Source organism: Brachyistius frenatus, unplaced genomic scaffold (genome assembly GCF_029030835.1).
Source record: "Brachyistius frenatus isolate BFR_SWC_R1_liver_20210118 unplaced genomic scaffold, ASM2903083v1 Contig_4, whole genome shotgun sequence".
NCBI classification, from domain to species: Eukaryota; Metazoa; Chordata; class Actinopteri; family Embiotocidae; genus Brachyistius; species Brachyistius frenatus.
In genome coordinates this window covers 8,874,412-8,892,434 of record NW_027210603.1, presented here as the reverse complement: position 1 = coordinate 8,892,434, position 18,023 = coordinate 8,874,412, and the positions used below count along the sequence as shown (strand labels likewise).

Below are 18,023 nucleotides of genomic sequence, written 5' to 3'. Positions count from 1 at the left end.
CTTTATACCAGACATCACAGGACGTTAGGACGTTAGTTTCTCTGGCAAACTGACAGCAGCTTTTTTTTTTTTTAAATTTTTTTATGTGTTCCCTTTTTCTTTTCTTTTTTTCCAGGCATCTTAACAATGAGCACGCCCTGGATGACAGGAGCACGGCCCAGTGTCGGGTGCAAATGCAGGTCGTACAACAGCTGGAGCTGCAGGTATTGTCCCAGCGGTTGTTTTGATCCAAATATTTATGTGTCTTCTTCTGCTGACACTTCCTCAGTGTCTGACGAACCCCTCCCTGTTTGTCTCATATCAGCCATGGGGTCACTCGTGGAGGAGGGGCCGGGGGGAGGGGGAGGTTGTGCAGCAAAATGAAATAATTTTGTACATTTGCTAGTAACCAGTCATTAAAAATGTGTTATGTATGCATGACAGCCAGGAAAAGATATATGAAGGGCCTGGGGCTAAGTAGAGAAGATAATTACATTTTGAATTTTACTGGGTTTTAAAGTTATTTATGACTTTTAACTGTTTGGCACCAACAATAAAACACTTGGTAAAATGACTAGAGTGCACATGCGCTTGGTGTTGAGTGAGTTAAAGGAACAGAAAGGTTATTGTAGCCCAGTGCAGAAAGCTATTGATACAGTCATCAGTAGTTTTAATACCATGTCCCTGATGAGTGATCTTTAATGTTCTTTTTCAGCCAGAAAGCAAAATATGCATGTGTACATTAAGAATGCACTTATGGAAAAAGACATGGTTCACTGTCATTCCTTTAGGGGGTCTTTGTAATGGCCAGTGTGTCATATGTGTGTCGGTTTGTGTGACAGTGGTGGCTTTAAACGGTGAACATGACCGATCTGCCAATGCAAGTTTGCCGTTATTTATTAGCATTTCAGAGAAAAATCCAACCAACCACTCCATTAAACAAGTATTTTTAGTAATTAGCTGCGACAGTTGCAAAGCAAATACAGAATCCAATATAATGTATTCCAGACTTTATGCAGTGCTCACTTGTGGTTCACACATTAGCCACATAATACCACCAAAATGACTGATAATGAGTATAAAGCAGTTGTGGTTTACAGGATCTTAACCTCAAACAATGAGATTTTGGTTGCTCTACATTGCACCATGCCAGTGTCCTGTTATTTCCACTCAGGTGGTGTATTATCCACAGGGATCGAGTGAAGGGTTTATCAGACACAGACTTCCTCTGTATGCAGCCTGTCACCATAATTTAAACTGGCAGCTAAGACAGTGCTGAGTTTTAGACAGGTAGAAAGGGCCTGGGCTTGTTATTGGCAATGAGTCGCAGTATATTTTAACCTTGACTTGGAGGCTGTAGTTGGATTGTCTGAAGTGCAGACTTGTTGACAGCTTCCAAAAAGCATTTTGAAGACAAATAATTAGATGGTCCTGAGAGGAAAAAGATCAATTTGTTCAGATATGCTGACTTTAAAAGATGTCCTCACTACAAAGGGATGTATGGAATTAATAAAAGCACAGAAATAGATTTTTTTTTTTTTTTTTTTGGTGCTCATAAAAAATTTAATGTGTTCTCCTTTCTCATTACAGCTAGCAAAAGACAAAGAGCGTCTGCAAGCTATGATGACGCACCTTCATGTCAAGTCCACGGAGCCCAAAGCCACCCCACAGCCGGTGAGCAGCAACCCTGTCATATATCTCTCTCTTGTTCCTCCCCCAGCCTTTTGTTTGTCTTAATTGGCACACATGTATTCATTAATCCCTTCCTCCATCTTCTTATTTATCTGCTAAATAAAAACAGCTGTTCTCTTGAGGGAGGCAGTAAATATAGTTTGGACCACATCTGCTGACATCCGAGATTCAATTTGGTGCCTGTGATGAACTGGATGCACACTCTGTAATGGCCCCCATCTCAGCTTCAGAGAACCGCTGCCTGTCTGGCCACACAGAAAAGATGAGAAAGCAGAGAACCATAATGATATTAATACGTATTATATTTTATAAATAGATCAAATTTAGCATGTACTCTCGGTGCTTTTGAATGCAATTTACACATGCTATGATAATATGAATATGATGACAAATGTTTAATAAAACAGCACACTAAGAACAAAGACATGTTCGTGTGTGAAATAATAAACAAATGGCTGAAATTACACAATGCCACAAATGTAACAATTACAGTAAAACATTAATGTTTTAAGTGTGAGACTGAAAATAGTTATTGATCAATTTATTTAGGATTGTGCTCATTAATCTTGAAAGGGATGATAAGGGTGTCAGCTGATACAAAGCAGTGCCATTCCAAAGTATGGGTGTGAGTAGCACCTGACATTGATTTTAATATTGATTTAGTATGAGAACAGATGCTTCCCTGAGGACATTTCTGTTCTTAAAAAGTTAGAAGTTGCCAGGAATTACCCTGAGCCATCCTTACAGTAATTAGTAATATCCGATCTGAACAGAGGCTGATCTGGTTAAGGTCAAGGTTAAAAAATTAAAATTAAAATAAAAAAACATGTCTTACTAACTTTATTTGCATTGCGATTGAAAGTCAGTGCCATCATTTCACTATTTTACTTGAAGGTAATTTAGTAAAAATGAGAAACAAAAATGTCTCTGGTGATTTACCAAAATTTGCTGCAAGGGAAAATTTTTAATAAATGCAAAGGCAGATCAATTTATTATCTTCATGACACATTCCAAATGTTATACTTATCACTCCAAATGTATACTATGCCATAAAGCCTCTTGCTTAATCCCTATCCTATAGAGGCAAAGGCTTAACATATGGCATTTAAGTGTCTGCTCTATTTTGTCTCGTTTAAGAGGGGGCCTCACCAACATATTTCAGTCTGTACGACAGTTCGTTCAGGGTGCCAAATGAGCAAAGATCATTTTACTGCAGGGCGTGAATGTGAAATCACGCACGCACTTGCACACAGATGCACAATACACATGCAGGAGTCGTGTCCCTCAGCACACTGTGCAGCTTGGATCATTTATTTACCGCCACCGAGGTGGCTATTGACATCCAAAGGCTGCATGTGCGCTCCGCACAGCGCAGCCAGTCGACATAAAGCGCCTGGAGATGTCGAATGACAATAAGCTGTCTGTTAAAGCCGTGCATGTGTCACACACTTTGATTGTGTAGATTAGAGTGCAAAACGAGGGCTCTGACACAGGGACATTTGTATATGAAAAGTGGTAGAGGCGGCAGATAGCATCTTGAGTTCGCTACCTCTCCCCTCTCCCCGGGGCCCGTGAGAATGGTTGTGTCAGAGCTCAGCATTAACACTCTCGAGGGGGTGACCGGGGATTTTTATTCAAATAAATAGACTCCCATTCTCCAGCGCTGCTTTGCCTGCTGCGAGCTGCTCTGAAATACTATGATAAATATGTCTGACTTCAGCTGGGTGAGTGGTGGACTCACACAGGTCAGAGCCCACGGTTCCTCTGAGGCTCTAGTGAGATTGCAGCATCAGAAGTAGCCACAAAGATGCAGAATGAAACTATTTTCAGAACTGACTGGAAATACAGACGCTTAAGAACAAAACAAAAAAAAAAAGTGCTCTTCCAGTAATTGGCTAGTTCTGCTTATCTGCTGTCGCGTATAAAAAAAAATAAAAAGGCATGTTTAAGTCACAGAATGTAACAGTAGCTCACATGAACTTGCTGGTTCACATTTAGTTATAATTAAAGACAAGCAAACTGATACTGTGCATTCACAGCCTTAAATGAATAGGATTCATTTTATTCTTCTGAGGTGGATGGGGGCGGGGGGAAGATCAAAACAAAATGTGCCACATTAGCAATGCGTGTTTCTGCGTGTGTATGTGTGTGTTTGTATTTGCCTCTGTGTGTGTGGGTGGGTGTCTGCACACGGTGTCACTAAGCATTCTTGTCAGAAATCTGACCTTTTACGCCATACATAATTAAGGAGGGACTTTTTGTTTATTTTCTTTAGCAGCTTGCCGAGTCAAAGCCAGTATAATTAGATCACCAATTACCATTTAATTAATTTCAGTCTGAAGTCTCATTTTGTCTAGGCACTGGAGTGAGCCCAAATGGTGAGGCAAACAAAGGCAAGGCTATTACCAGCCTGTCTGGCCTATTGTTGAAGCCTCTCTGTGTTTATGGCCAGGGAATATGGATGAAACATGAAACAAAGCCTGCTAATCCACAGGAAGAGAAGTCAACACCGCAGCCCCATTCTATTGATAGCATTGTGTCAGAAACACACAAACCCAAGTGTAATTTATTTTGTTCATGATTTAGAATGACACGTCTTTTGCTACTGCTGGTGAGGATGGAGTCTACATTTGTGCATCTCTGCAGAAATCCAAATTATTTGGGCAGATGCTGCCAAAAAAAGGCAAAGTTCAGCCTCCGAAACATAAACAGACATTGTGAGGGCTTGGACACACGTCTGTTCAAATAGGAGATTCAGAAAACACAAATGTCACTAATTTTGTTTAGAGCAGTTTGCAACTTCAAAATCTGCAACAGTCTATATTGTGTAAAACAAGTTGTAAAATAAACTAAAACAAACTAAATAAACTGCAATGACAATATCATGTGTCCGCTGAATTCTGGGAAAGCTATTTCTGATATCCGTGTTATAGCTGTTGGTAATGCGTGTTAATAATTTGATTGGTAATTCAGTGGCTGAACAGGATATACGTTTTTGTGTCGAGTCAGATTTTAAAACTCATCATCACCATCATCAGCAGAAATCAGACATGTGATCCCTTGTAATCAACATGTGATGTCAAAGATGAGAAGTTTCCTCCTCACACTGTCCTCTCTTTCTCCAGTCTTCAGTTCTCTCTCTGTATTTTTCGCTTTTTCTTCTCCAAAGTCATGTTTAATTTGGAAACTGGCCTCCTTCTGCAAATTAGCAATTAGAACAATTTTGCGTGAATATGTATATGTGTCATTAGTTTTCCTGCCAATTAATAGCTGGCGCAGGGGGTCAGGCTAGAATTTTCCACTTGACTGCTGCTCCAGTATGGAGGCTTGGCACTTGGCTCAGAGCTGCCACAGCTGCTGGAAGCCATGCTGTACCTTTGGAGCAGTTGCCGTAATTAGTTTACCTTGTAGCCATTATTACTTAAAACCCTCCTTCGTCTTAGCCCACCCAGCTCTGCCACGCACACAGACCTCAGTGGTGAAACCAAATATTCTCCACATAAGGCTGTCCGAGAAAACACTGCGGGGTCACTCTTTACCCCTGGCCGTCATGGGCTGGATGATGGAGGTCAGTCAGATACAGTAGTTAATCATCAGATCACCTCCATAAGCAGCTCCTAATTACAGTCCTCACAATACAATTTCATCTTGTAATTAGCCCAGATTGGCTTCTTCCTCTGACTGCCTTATTAGCAGGGCTGCTCAGCGGTAGGTGAGAATCACAGTCATTTTTCAGAGCTGCACAGGCTGCCCATCTTCCCTTCACAACTCAACTCTCACTGGTTACCATGCTGAAGAGCCACAGTGGGTGGAGGAGGTGGGGGTGTGTTTGTGTGTGTGTGGGGGGAGGGGGTGTCCAAACGGGACAAAAGATTACAACAAAGGCGGTGAAACGGAGAGGTGAAAGCAGGCTGAGCTTGAAAAATAGAGGAGGTGGTGGAGCAGGGCTCCAGGGTTGTTTTCCAAACATTTAGCGAACGTTCATGGATCATCTCAGCGCCCGCCTGCAATTAGAGGAGATATGCATAGTCAATGAGGCATCTGAGACGCAGGGGGAATTAGAAGACTAACTGAGCTGTGTCTGTCGGTCTTTCTGTTTGTTTGGTCTGTTTTCCTTTCCTCAGCTCAATCTAGTGTCCAACGTCACATTGTCCAAGTCGGCCCCTGAGGCCTCTCCTCCTCTGAGCCTTCCACAGACCCCGACCACACCCACAGCACCCCTCACACCCCTATCCCACACCCACTCTGTCATCACAGCCAACAGCCTCCACAGCATGGGCCCTATGCGACGGCGCTATTCAGAAAAGTACAACATGCCCATCTCTCCAGGTACTGCACAAAGTACGGCACACTTACATGTACAAATGTATACATGGATTTGCACACTCGTCTGCTCTACAAAATAACTGACACCTAAACCATATACAACATATGCGCAGCCATGTAATCAAGCTATAATTTGTTTTATCGGCCATCGATAGGACATTTCTGTTTACAATTTTATTCCAAGTTGACACCGTCTGTTTATTCCCTGTGCACAGATATCAGTCAGAACAAAGAGTTTTACATGAATGCAGATGTTAGACCGCCATTCACATACGCCTCACTAATAAGACAGGTAAGGAATCCACTTTGTCTTTAACCTTTATTTACAAACCATTTCATGTTTCTTATTCAGTGAATGGAACATGCTCCATCCAGCAAGAAATACAGCAGATACACTCAGCTATTTGAAAACAACTTTTTCACTCACTTCCCTTCTCATTTCTTGTTATATTCTAACACAATTTAGGCAGTGGAGCAGATAAACCATCTCCAAATGAGTGCAAGAATGTGTTCCGGATTCAAAACACAGCCACATATGACAATTTTGTTTGATTAAGCATTTCAGTGGCTGTGATTATTACCAAATTCATTTCACACAACAGTAGGGATGAACCTGTTTTAAGATGGCCAGTCAATTATCGCTCGACCGCAGTAATCTGGGATCTCAGGAATTAATCTGAGCCGTCCATAATTGCTGCCCTGTAATCTGCCTGAGAAATGTTTTCGCTTGCCCTTCATTTACACCCACAAAAGAAAATATATTCAAATTGGCCATTTTGAATAGAAAGTGCACTACACTTCTAGAAACAGAGCACACTTCAAATTGACAGTTTCCTTCCTGTTGCCTGTGTTTGTCTCAGGAGAACACAAACCTGCATGCCTCTTGTGAATTATTGATAATTTTGTGAAGGGAGCAAAATTGTAAATGTTTGTTTCTGTCACTGTTCCTCATCCAGGCAATCCTCGAATCTCCAGAAAAGCAGCTAACACTAAACGAAATCTACAACTGGTTCACACGAATGTTTGCATATTTTAGACGCAATGCAGCAACATGGAAGGTAATTTTTGCTACTCCTCCAAATGTCTTTAAACCAGCACCCGAGGAAAAGGAGACATTGCGTCGATGTTCGGGAGAATTAAATGATAGCCAGGCATACTACCTAAAAAACCCGAACACATAACAATACCTCAGTTATTCTCTCCAAATGAACCACCCTTTAAACAAACATATGAACCACACAGAAAAGCCAAGGAGAGTACAATGTGCAGAAAAGAAGAAAAATGAAAGAAAAAAAACAAAAACAATCTTCCTGTAAAATGTGTGGATGTTCTGCTAGTGGGTGGCATTAGTTTAATGGAGCAGTTCTCTGCCAGTGACTCCTGGCTGAGACCCTCACACTCACTTCAGAAGGGAACACTGTTTTCCACCAGGCCACACACACACACACACACACACACACACACACACACACACACACACACACACACACACACACACACACACACACACACACACACACACACACACACACACACACACACACACACACACACACACACACACACACACAGTGTCACCACCACCCTGATCCACCCGCATCCTCCATCAGCTCCCACACTTACTGACAACCCTTCCATAGGGGCACATTGGTGCTATACACACACTGGATTCCACAACTCTCCACACACAGTACATACGCATACACTCGGCATAACTTCCGGAAAAACAAAGGGATGACATACAATATGTAGGTCTTGTCACAACTAAATAAATTGATACCTGGATTTAAGTCGTAAGACACATCGTAATGAAAAAGTTAAAATGACCCCAAACGTTTTCGGTTCTATATTTCATTTGTGCTGACTAATCAGAAAAGGCATCTTTTTAATCACAAGATAAAGGATGTCTCTGACTTGTGACTATTGCCATGGAAACCAGTCAATATTTATGTGTTGTTTAAGTAAGCTGAAACTTAAGGGCCATTCACTGCCAATAACCTTCTGGTTTATTTATTGTTTTCATTCAGGTTTCATCCAGTGCCTGTCAAAATATTTCTTCTGTCTAATGATTTTTTTCTTTCCCATGAAGACATGTTTACTGATAGAAACCCCTTCTCTCTCTTTGTTTTTACACCAACTGCAGAATGCAGTCCGGCATAATCTTAGTCTTCACAAGTGTTTTGTGCGAGTAGAAAACGTAAAAGGGGCTGTGTGGACAGTCGACGAATTAGAGTTCCAAAAGAGACGGCCTCAAAAGATCAGCGGGTAGGTTTGGCCTCTTTGAGCCCTGACTAACATCTGTGTCACCGTTGGCTGATGGGGAAAGGCTGCTGCTGCTGCTGCTGCTGCTGCTGCTGCTCCATCTCAATCTCATTGTCTGTGTGCCATGCCGTCCAAAGTCCCTGCTTGCATTGGCGTGCCTCCCCTCCATGCTTTCAGAAGTCTTTTGGTGATGCCTCATAACCCACAATGGCTTATTTTCATTTTGATCCTCACCCTCTCCCCTCCTCCCCGTGTCTGTCTGCGTTGTCTGTCCGTCCCCCGTCTGTCCCGTCAATCACTGCATCTGCATCTGGCTGTCGCCCCCCCCCCCCCCTCCTCTCCTCCCTCCCCCCGCTGGTTTACTTTCCCAGGGTGCCATTCGCACTAACCTTTCCCTGCATAAGTGCTTTGTGAGAGTAGAGGATGAGTTTGGGTCCTTTTGGACTGTTGATGATGAGGAGTTTAAGCGCGGCCGCCACACACAGCGAGGCCGCCCTCGGAAATACGCCGCTGATGAGAACTTTGACGAGCTGCTCGTACAGTAAGCACTTCCAAACTCCAGTGGCCCCCCCAGCCCCACCTGCATGCTCCCCCCTCGGTGTTGCCATCATGCTTTTTGTGTTAAGCTCGCCATCCATCATGCGTTCACAGGATCTGCCTCTATCAAACTGTTCTTCCTTCCGCATGAAATACAAAGTGTTGAAGATAGTTGTGTGGTATTGTCAAGTGATTGAACATCTTAGAACTATTGCCTTAATATCCACATTACTACACCAGTTAATTTGTTTAGTTCTTATACAAAGTGCATTGATTTCTTTTTATGAAATACGATACTGTATCTGAGGAATGCATGCTACGTGAGACATGAGTCTGTGGTTGTAATTTAATTTTTCTGTTTGCAGAAGTCCAGCCTTAGTGAAGAACATTCAGACCAGCTTAGGCTATGGTCCAACCCTCTCTGCTGCCTTCCAGGTAAAAAATAATAAGTAACCTCATCTTCAGCCGCCTTAAAAGACAGTAAGAAATAAGTCTCTCTTTGTCTCATTGGCCCGGTCACTTAATCTTTGTTTTTAGGGGGATGTACCCACATGAAAAGAGTGATGGGCAACTGAGAAAGTGCTGACAACTCTCTTCCGTTTCACATTTAATGCTTCGGGCTTTGCTTTTCAGGCTTCAATGGCAGAAAACAACATACCTCTATACACTACTGCTTCCATTGGAAGTCCCACCCTCAACTCCCTGGCCCACGCCATCCGTGAGGAGATGAATGGAGCGCTGGACCATGGAAACAGCAACGGCAGTGACAGCAGCCCGGGACGCTCGCCCCTGCCAGCTATGTGAGTGTCACACAGGCTTTTTATTATTTTGTTTTATCTCCTCCACAGTCAGAGAGTGTAAGAAAAGTGAAGCAAGGAATAGAATTTTGGCAGCTTTTTCCACTGACACAGAAATACTCCAAAGAGATGTAGACAGAATGTGCTTTCAGTGCCCACCCAAAATGCTCTAAAATGACCTAATACATGGCACTAGATCAAACAGAAACAATGCCAGAGGGACAATGAATAAAGTGGAGAGGGATGATATTGGAGTGGTGTGTGGGGTCACGGCTGGTGCTGTGGAAGGGCTCCCTGCAGAAAAGGAAACTCCACCTTTTCAGAGCTTCCATCACCAGAGCGGCCGGGAAGAGAAGACCGGAGCCCCTCTGTTATTTCAACAGCAAGTTTATGAACTCTCCTTTATGCGTCCTGCTGTCTGTGCGAGCCCCGCCATAATCAGCATTCCAGTTTGTTAAAATATTTACAAAATGCCAGAACACAGAGTGACAGAGCTTCTGGCTCCGACACGGTGCAACACGAGCCGCAACACATTCAGAAACGCTTCTGAGCCTCTGAAAAAAACAAAAGACAAAAGCATAATTAGTCTGGAGGACATCATCCAAGATTCTCATGTAGGAAAGTTGTGGTCGGCCTGGAAACCGCAGCTCCCCATTCACTTGTTGTATAGGAGTGTCTGCTAAGTTGTTTGAAGCCTAAAATAATACAGCACATGCTGCATCGTTTCCAGATGTGGGGGTAGACCACCGATATGCAGCGCGGGTAGACTCGGGGATGGCCTCCTGAAATGTCTGAGCTTGGGGGAAATTCTGCCTGAAAACAAAAAAAGGTGCAGTAATGAGCTCCTGGCCAAATGGAGGAAAGTGCCATCCCTAATCACTGTGAACATAGCTCTGAGCATGGCTGTGGAACAGGAAAGGCAGAGACAGGATGGGTGTGCTGGCCTAAAGGCAGCCTGCTTCTCCCTCTGCCCCTATGCTTCTATCTTTAGGCTGATAGAGCTCACAGCTCCTGCGCCATAATTATGTCTATAAGCTTTATGCAAGTACAAAAAGGACTTAAATCTGTTTTCTTTTGCTTTTAAAGAACTTTTTTTTCTCTTATTAACAAAGCATACCCGGTGTTTTATGCCTATGGACTGAGCATTAAAAGTTATATAATACAGCGCTTACAGTGTATTCCATCAGGCTCCATGAACTAATGTGCAAAAACATCCCTACTTTTCTGTGATGATCTGGCTCACGCGTACAAGTTCATCACCACTGTTAACTGTGTGTAGCAACATATGTTTTCCACATGTGCCAGTGTGCTGGCGGCTGACAGGACACGGCTTTTTTTTTACTGCTCTCAAGCAGCCAGACGAGAGTCAGGTATCCAGAGAAGGCTCATTATAAGCAAAGTGTAGAATCAGCATGCAGTTCAATAGCATAATAATAACAATTTCATGTCTGCCCTGCAGCCACAGAGTCAGACCTGAGGCAACGGCACTTGTGGAGTTACTTTGATGTGAAAATGATAGAAAGGCTGACTTTACTTTTTCCCCTTTTTATAATTTACACCAAAATATGTCATCTCATTAGCATACGAGTGCCTCTGTCACAATAGCTGCAAAATCACACAAGACACCCCGGTGTGAATAAATCAAATGTGGTCTTTGGTGATGAAGAATATGCCAGTTGTCCCTTGTTGTTTTGGTAAATGAGCCCGGTGCCTCATCCTGACACCGCTCTACCTCCACTACAGCAGCCTGGCACCGCAGGTTAGAGCGGCAAGTCCCCTGCAGCTGCTCATAATGTTTTTTTGGGTTGTTGTTTTTTTTTTTCCCTTCTCCTCTCTGCCACAGCCAGGCCTCCTCTCTCCCCCTGCACTCTATTCCTGCTCTGCTTCTGTAATGAGAAATTTGGCAGATCTCATCTCTTTAGTGGCTCTTTTGCCCAGGCTGTGAGCTGGGGGGTGGCGGGGGCGGGGGGGGGGGGGGACTCATGTTTTTTTGCCTTGTTTACAAGTGACAGCGTTATTATTCTCATAAGGGCTCTGTTTCTTATCGCAGTGTTGTGCCGAGTGCACTGCTGCCGCTCTCCTCGCACGCCTCTCCTGCCAGCGCTTTTCTTCCCTTATTGACAGTTGGTTGAAAATATGCATTAATTCTGGAGTTTAAAGCATGTACGGCGGTGTCTGGTCGCTGTGTTTGCTTGAAGTTGATTAATGATAGAAGCCGGCTCGGGGTCGTCCTCTGGAGACCCGCCTCGCAGGTTGTGCATGTTAACGAGCAGGAAGGGGAACACACAGCGCGCCGCTGATCCGCCGCCACCAGGAGGCTGACAACGGCAGCCCACTCGCTCCGCAGAGTCCATTCTCTCCTCTCCTCATCTCACGTTGTTAATCTTCCTCATTTATCAATTCTAAGTGAATACCCTGTTGTCGGTTGCCATGAAAATAAAAAGCCTGCAGCTTTGCTGGGATTGGAATACCTCAAAAGAAAGCTGAAATTATCATCAGCACCAGCGAGGCTCCCGCTCCGATTCTCAGTGAAGCCAGACATTTGTTTTTGTTCCCCTGCTTCTTCCTTTATAAACAGAATCAGCACAAGTCGGTATCACTTTGTGCGCGTGTGTGTGAGAAAGGTTACAAAGAAAATTAAGGATAGCAGAACTGACATTACTTCTTTTCTTTCTTTTCTTTTCTTTTTATTTTTTTTTTGGTACTTTTCCTCCAGGCATCACATCAGCGTTAAGGAGGAACCACTGGACCCAGAAGACCACGAAGGGCCCCTCTCCCTGGTAACGACCGCCAATCACAGTCCGGATTTCGATCACCACAGAGATTACGATGACGACCAGGGCCACGACGACATGCTGTAAGGCCGGCGCAGCCCCTCCCCAGCCTCAGAGGCCGAGGCAGTCTGGGTCATCTGGGAGACGGACGCGCTCCGCAGATCACAAACACTGAACTGCAGTCTCAGCCACTGATGACAGCTCTCAAATGTCTCCAAGTTGACTGTTTAGTGCCATTACAATACATAGCAAGAACACCCACACAAAAAAACAACAAAACAAAACAAAAACAAAAAAAACACAGATTACGCCCCTCGTGAGGGTTCTTTTTTTTTTTTTTTTTTTTTTTTTCTTTTTTTTTTTTGCTGATTTCTTTCTACTTTTGATTTAAGTAACGCTTAAAAAGTGAACTTCATTTCTACTCTGGTGTCGGACAGACTCTTTTGGTACGGGGTGGGGGGGGAACCACGCGTCTGTGGTTGGGAGACCCTCGCTGCGCAGCCGGGACGGACTGCACTCGGCGGACTGCAAGAGGGGTTACGTCTCTCCCCCACTCTCTCTCCTTCCCTCCCTCTCTAAGACACACACATCTGACCACAAACTGAAGAGAGAGAGAGAGAGAGAGAGAGAATGACTGACGTTTAATTTACACGGTGTGTGTGTGTGTGTGTGTGTGTGTGTGTGTGTGTGTGTGTGTGTGTGTGTGTGTGTGTGTGTGTGTGTGTGTGTGTGTGTGTGTGTGATTGGGAGAGCGAGAGCGAGTGCGGACTTCTGTTCATTGTCACTGCCTTCAACACATTGGTTAATTCCATCTTGGGTGGAGGGGTGTTTTCTTCCCTGGGTGAATTTGTTTTTAGTCGGGGGGGGGGGGGTGAAAGGTTATGAAATATCTACATAATGTGTCTTCTCCATCATTCGATGCTGTTCTTGATGTTGCAGTTTTTTTTGTGTTTTTTTTTAATTGTTTCTTCAAACTGATCAGACCTCATGCCCATGCTGTGGAGATTCTGTGTGGTCAGCACTTGATGATGAATGTTTAAGTTGTTCTTTTAAAACACACACATGAAGCAGAATGTCAGATACCAAGTAGTATTTTTCTGTCATTTATTCCACAAATCAAACCAAAAACACAAAACAAAAAAACAAAAAAAATAATAATAAAACTAAAAAAAAAGTCACCACTCTGATGTGTTGCCCACCTCTTCCCCCCCCCCTCCCCCGCCTCTGCTCTTACTCCACCTCCTGCTCATGAAGTCCATTGGCAATGCACTACTCATAATGAAGGCTCTCTCCACGCATCAATGAAGTTTAATTTAAGATGCGAATGAATGACAGAGAAATCATGCAGGTTATGATTTATCCTTATGAAATTATACTTTAAAACAGCCCCCTCACGGCAGAGCATGCTGAGCTGCAACAGAATTTCTGATCACTTACAAGCTCCGGGTTCTTTAAAGCAAAATGAAAATGTCAGGTGTGCTCCGGCGAGATAATGATTTAGACCAACTAATTGTGATTCCTGAACACAACTGTCAGCGTTAATCAAACGCGTCTGCTTTTCCACCCTGTAATTTCACCCGGTGCTCAAAGATAAACGTGCATTCCCTGTAGTTTTATTTGTATCGCGCGCATGACTAGTTTTAAGTTTTGAGTGTTAATAATTGCACACCAGACGAGACGCTCGTTTTCGTTCATCGAGGGAACAATCCCAAGACCTGCAATAAGACCCAGACATTGCACATTCCAGCATTCTGACAGCCATCGTAAAGGGCCCGAACACACAGGACATGCCATGTAGGGAGTGTGGATACCTCGACGTTTAATGTCACCCAAAAAGCCAATAGTTGTAGTCCTCAGCATTGAACCGAGTGGAGTCCACATGTGGTTTTGTAAAGCAGCAAAAATTTAAAAAAAAAAAAATAAATAAAAAAATTCCAGCTTGGGTAAAGAGTTCAAGTTTTAGACAACATGAATTTCAAGACTGCAATCAACCACTTTTAAATTTTTTTTTTTTTTTTTTAATTTATTACTTGTTTTATTGTTATTTCATGTTTTATTTGGCTTTTTTGTTTAGTTATTGATGTGTTTTAATATCTTGTTCTGTGACAACCAAAGATAAACTACAAAGTCAATGTTGTGTGTTCCATGCAATAGCAGATAAGGCCAAATATCTCCTCCATTCCCTCCCATTGGACGATCTCGGCAGCAGCGATCGAGCCGGTGGCGGGTTGAATCGAAGGAAAACGCTCCTCAAACTGCTGTTTTCGTTCTTTCTTTCTTTATTTCTTTTTTTTTTTTTTTTTATAAAAAAAAAACCAAAGGGGGGTGTCTTGGACAGAATCAGCTGCAGTAATGCTTCACAGTGACCAAAACTGAATGGGAGGCGCTTGACAGTCTGACAACATGATGACCAAATTAGGGAAAACTTTTTTTTTTTTTTTTAATTTTTTTCACGTCTTTGGGCCAGTGGGTGGAAAAGGGAGCTGTTTGGTCAGGAGCAGATTTGTGTGCAACATAAATGGTGTGTAGATAATGAGGAAAAATATACCGGTAAATGGAAAAAAAAAAAAAAAAAAAAAAAGCTTTGCAGAGAACAATGTGAAACGGATTCTGTGCTTCAACTGGACCACACAATGCTTCAGTGTTTTTCTTTTATTCCTTATTTGTATCCTTTGAAATGATTGTATGCCACTTTTTAGTTTTTTTTTTTTTTTAGTTTTTGTTAAGATTGGCAAGACTTTATGATTGTGTTTAGTTTCTGTCAACTTATTACTTTTTATATTAAAAAACACTCCTGTCAACTAATAAGCTGGGTACAAGGTACTTTATGGCAGTTATTGTTATTGTTTTTTTGTTTTGTTTTTTAAGTTCACCGTTCATTAACTAAAAAAGGAAAAGGGCAATCTGTGGTTTCCAGAAGATGTATTTAATATCCAGGCAGCTGTGGGATGGGTCAGTTCCAGCCAGGCTAGGATCGTGAGAACAGGGCCGAGCTCATCCACAAACCCCCTCAGTCATCTGGCTGGTTTGTTTGGTATTCAAAAAGGAGGGAAAAGCGCTGGTAAGATTCGATCATTCTCAGCATGTGTAGCTTGACATTACTAAAGATAACAGCATGTGAAAACCGTTAGTACGCATACCTCAGTTCAAACCTATAGGGAATGATCCAATTAAATGAGAAAAAAAATAAACATTTCACTCAGTTGCACTTAGTTGTGTGTCTTGCATGTGTAGTCTGATACTGTGGAGAGAAAATTACAACAAAAAAAAACAACAAAAAAAAAGAAGAAAATTAGAGCTTGTTTATCTGAAAGGTTTCATCCTTTTTTTTTTTTTTTTCTTTCTTTTTTTTGCCAAACCAATCCAAACCTCAGGCCTTCAGTTCATGGAAATATCACCCAGCTGTGTGTGGCACCGTTCACCCTGTCAAAGTCTCTTCTCTGATGTACTGATGGGTTGTTTTAAGGGCGTTCCAATATTAGGTTGTACATACGTGTCAGTATAGCCTTTGTCTTTTCCTGTCCTTTCCCCCCTCTCTCTCTCTCTCTCTCTCTCGCTCGCTCTTTTTAAGATCAAAAAAATACATTTGTGTTATGATGTTTGCTTTTATCTGCTTTGTATTAACTATGAAATAGCTATGAAAAAAAAAACTGCTGTATGTATTGGAATAGCAAACTGTGCTGCAAATGTATTTTACTTAGTAATCCTTGCTTTAAAAAAATTTAAAAAAAAAAAAAAAATGAAGAAAAAAAAAAAAAAAAAAAAAAAATCCCACCATCCACACAGACATCAGCTGGGCAGGGGCAGTCTGGGGGAGGTGGGGGGGAGGGGAAGGGAATATCCCCTATTTTGGGTTTTAAACTGTAATATAGAAAACAGACTTTTCTCTGTTATCATTGACCTAAGCATTTTGTACAGATTTTTTTTTTTTTTTTCCTTCTTTGTGTTAAGCTGTTTTTTGATACTTCCTTTTGATGGTCCAACCACTGCCTTCTGTGGCTGTATGTTAAAGATTACCTGCCCACAAAGGGCACACAGGTATATCTCCTCTACAAGACGGAGATATCTTGCATGACTAATCCCAGGGTCACAGAGATTGGGGGGAGGGGGAGGGGGCGCTTTAAGTGGTCAGTAATAATATAAGGGTGTATCAATCTAATGATATTTTATATGAAATAAATAGGAAAAAGACGAAAAATATGCAGTGCCAAGATGTAAAGAATATTGTTAAATGCTGTCGTTTCTTGTTTTTGTTTGAGATATTCATTTCGCATCCAAGATGTGTCCTCCTCATCCGTGTCACGTAGGTTCAACACACGTTTTGTTTTCGGCATCAAGATATTTATATTTTTTAGCTCAAGTGGTCATTGCGAATGATTCGAATCAAGCACAGCCGGCAGGTCAAAGGTCAGATGCTGCTGGAGACTTGGGATCGATAGCCCCCTCCCCCCCACCTCGCAAACTGCAGACCGTGTGGCATCAAATCCCCCTCACACACACACACACACACACACACACACACACACACACACACAAAAAAAATCACACACAGACACGCACACACACTGGTACCCCGAGCTAAAATGGCATTGTTTCATCCATCACCACCAACCATCCAGCCCGCTATCATTGACCACCCACCCGCACACACACACACACACACACACACACACACTTCTCCTCTACTCCCACATCACACTTTGTTTCTTTCCAGATGGAGGGAGGAAGAGTGGAGGGGGGGGGGGGCTGTCACGGTGCTCTTTTCCTGCTGCAGTTTTTTTTTTTTTTTTTTATATTGTTTTTCCTTTTTTCTTTGAAGATGTACTCTGTAGTTTTCATTTTTTCTTTTTTTTTTTTTTATAGAGGAATATTATTGCTCATCACTTCCATCAGTCTGTAACCTCTTCATCATTCCTCGTCTGTCTGATGCGGTCAGTGGCGATGGCTGACGTGAGCATTCTAAACATGCAATAAAATGCTGGTTGTTCAGATTGTTTCTCTCCTTCTGTCAGTCCACTTATTTTTATTTTATTTGTATCGCACGTCATTTAACTGTAGTTTTCATCGAAGGTTTAACGCAGACTTACCTAAACTTTGAACACATTTTAAAACATTTTTTGTCCGACTCGTACGTGGATGCTGCGGGGGTTGTTTTTTTTTTTGCAGCGTTCCCGAGGTAGATGACGACTCGCGGTATGCAGAGCTGAGGAAAAAAACCCTCTTTCTTCTGAGTTGGTAGGTAAGCACCTTCAAAGCCCCTCTCAGTGCTCTTCTCCTTCGTTCAGCGTGCAGACCAGTTTCACAGACCCGTGTTTGTCGTCTGCTGCAGGACTCTCAGCCTCAAACATTAAATTATATCGTAATTAAAAAGAGACCGTTAAACTGTCTTTTCCGAACAGCAATTTAGGTAACTGCATTTGATAACCTATAAATTGTAACTGCACTAAAATTCCAGAAATAACAGCGATATGGATTTGGTGACGGGAGCTAATGCTGATGACCAGGACTTTGGGTTTTTACGACAGAGGCGCGGGTCATGTTGGCCACTAAACAGGGAGACAAAGATCAAGTCTAAGCACTTTTAATCTTGTGAAACAAGCAATTACAAATAGTTGCATTGATTTGTTAAAAAGCTTTAGGTGACATAAATCGTTTC

The 18,023-nt window shown here is 42.5% G+C and overlaps 1 protein-coding gene across 2 annotated transcripts in view; it reads left to right on the top strand.

Moving 5' to 3' along the window:
• Positions 1–17,356, top strand: part of foxp1b (forkhead box P1b) — a 156,534-nt gene extending 139,178 nt beyond the window's left edge. Inside the window, exons 13-21 of one of the 2 annotated variants that reach the window (XM_069714524.1) lie at positions 116–203; positions 1,570–1,653; positions 5,796–6,000; positions 6,213–6,289; positions 6,954–7,055; positions 8,141–8,262; positions 9,162–9,231; positions 9,430–9,596; positions 12,310–17,356. In XM_069714524.1, coding sequence (XP_069570625.1) covers positions 116–203; positions 1,570–1,653; positions 5,796–6,000; positions 6,213–6,289; positions 6,954–7,055; positions 8,141–8,262; positions 9,162–9,231; positions 9,430–9,596; positions 12,310–12,454 — 1,060 coding nt within the window. In that variant the 3' untranslated portion in view covers positions 12,455–17,356. The remainder of the gene's footprint in view (positions 1–115; positions 204–1,569; positions 1,654–5,795; positions 6,001–6,212; positions 6,290–6,953; positions 7,056–8,140; positions 8,263–9,161; positions 9,232–9,429; positions 9,597–12,309) is intronic. The other variant, XM_069714533.1, reaches the window with a different exon arrangement.
• The last annotated feature ends 667 nt before the right edge of the window (positions 17,357–18,023 follow it).